The sequence below is a fragment of the Perkinsus marinus genome (assembly GCF_000006405.1).
Source record: "Perkinsus marinus ATCC 50983 genomic scaffold scf_1104296941402, whole genome shotgun sequence".
Classification (NCBI taxonomy): domain Eukaryota; phylum Perkinsozoa; order Perkinsida; family Perkinsidae; genus Perkinsus; species Perkinsus marinus.
Window position 1 is genome coordinate 1 of NW_003212560.1, and position 1,730 is coordinate 1,730.

Genomic DNA, 1,730 nt, shown 5'->3' on the forward strand with positions numbered 1-1,730 from the left:
GTTCATTGGTACTATTGAACCATACTCTCATCATTATCATAGCTGCTCCCTCTTCTAGTGCTCTTTTAGTACTAGAAGCAATAGTAGTGAATGCATGAGCATGTGAGCGTACAAGGGTGCCATGTTGTTGCGTACAGTAGAGTGGGTCATTTGAGTGATTGCTTGTTGCTTTGATGGTAGCTTGGCTGAAGCGGGTCATTCGAGACGGAGGGGAATCTCCCGAGCGGGCGTATGACGCGGAAACTACATGTGTTACACAGGTTTCCCACCAAGGCCAATACTTTCCTTTGTAGGTCCAGTATTGCCCTTGGCTGAGTGGTCCAGGACGACTTCGAGGACAATCCGATCGGTTGTTGGGAGAGAGACGTCAATAGGTCTGCTAGACATCCCAATGCCCACTATGCTAGCAGTAAGCTGGACTTGACCTGGTCAGTCTGGGAGTATCGTCACTCAGATCGCCTCCTACCTTGGTCGTGGTGCCATCAAGGCTTTAGTGGCGGTGGATGCCCGGCTACGGGATTACCTCATCCCTGAGTTGCCCCCTGCTGCACCTCGGGGGAGTGGACCTAGTGATGCACTAGTCCGCTCAGGTCGTCGTCTGCCTATTATGACCAAGGGGGACATGAGAGAGCACTTGGTAGCAAATGTGATGGTAAGTGGGAAATCCGAGAGAGCTTATGATGAGTTCTGTGTATAGAGAGCTTCCGCATCTCGCTGTTTGACCTCACCTAAGGCGGCCTCTTCGTTACCCCAGGAGCTGCTGGACTCGGGCTTCGAGCTCGCTGAGGAGGCAAGGCCTCAACTAGGGGAAGGTAGGCATAGCTGTTAAGAGCGATCTAATATGGGTGCTCTGTTTAGGTAGTTTCGCCAGAGTGTCCCTAGTAGTACGAAAGGACAAGTTCTATGCCTTGAAAACGGTCACCAAGGGTCCACTTGAGGCTAGGAATATGGCCGAGCATGTGAGAGCATCAGTGAGATCAATCTGGACCGATTCCCTTTAGATGAAACGTGAAGTTAGTCTCCATTCCCGGATGTGCACTCACCCCAACATCGTAGCTCTCCACGACTATTTCGAAGATTCCAGGCGAATGTAGTCGGACCATTCAGTGGTGGTCCGAGGCTCAAGGGTCAGTTACATGCTGCTCGAATGGTGTCCTTTTGGATCACTCTCGGGTGCTCTGGCCACCTTGGCTGTCGATTCTGCTGTTAAGACGTTACCCCTGAGTATCACGGCGTGTACTGCTGCTATTATCATAGATCAACTTGCGGCTGCAACTAGGTAGGATTGCCTTCTAGTGTGCCTCACAAGAGGCGGTCATTGCTGAGGTATTTACACGATAATGGTGTGATCCATCGGGATATCAAACCGGACAATATCCTCATATCAAATCTAACACCAGGGGACATACAAATTCGACTTACCGACTTCGGTTGGAGTAAGGCTTCATAAATGGCAGTATAGGGAGGCTTCTTACTTATCAGGTTGTCTCGAGAACGATACCACTCAGATTTACTCGAAGTGTGGTACGCCAGGTTTTGCCGCTCCAGAGGTCTTTGCCGGGCGGCAGCAGACCCCCGCTAGTGACATATGGAGCATAGGAGCTGTGCCATACTTCCCTCTCAGAAAGGTGTATGTAGTTCTCAGTTCAGTATTACGGAGTGTCTGTGGACCGGTTGAACCTATACGCGGTTCGATCCTCGTTTACACGATCTCAATCAGAAACTCTCCC

At 50.6% G+C, this 1,730-nt stretch overlaps 1 protein-coding gene across 1 annotated transcript in view; it reads left to right on the forward strand.

Annotated features, from left to right (window-relative positions):
* Positions 1-607: 607 nt before the first annotated feature.
* Pmar_PMAR023880 (Spindle assembly checkpoint kinase, putative) overlaps positions 608-1,730 on the forward strand; it is a gene marked incomplete at both ends in the record, with an annotated part of 2,174 nt that continues 1,051 nt past the window's right edge. The window contains 7 exons of the mRNA XM_002781825.1: positions 608-652; positions 698-812; positions 859-971; positions 1,002-1,090; positions 1,133-1,234; positions 1,312-1,436; positions 1,483-1,630. Coding sequence (XP_002781871.1) covers positions 608-652; positions 698-812; positions 859-971; positions 1,002-1,090; positions 1,133-1,234; positions 1,312-1,436; positions 1,483-1,630 — 737 coding nt within the window. The remainder of the gene's footprint in view (positions 653-697; positions 813-858; positions 972-1,001; positions 1,091-1,132; positions 1,235-1,311; positions 1,437-1,482; positions 1,631-1,730) is intronic.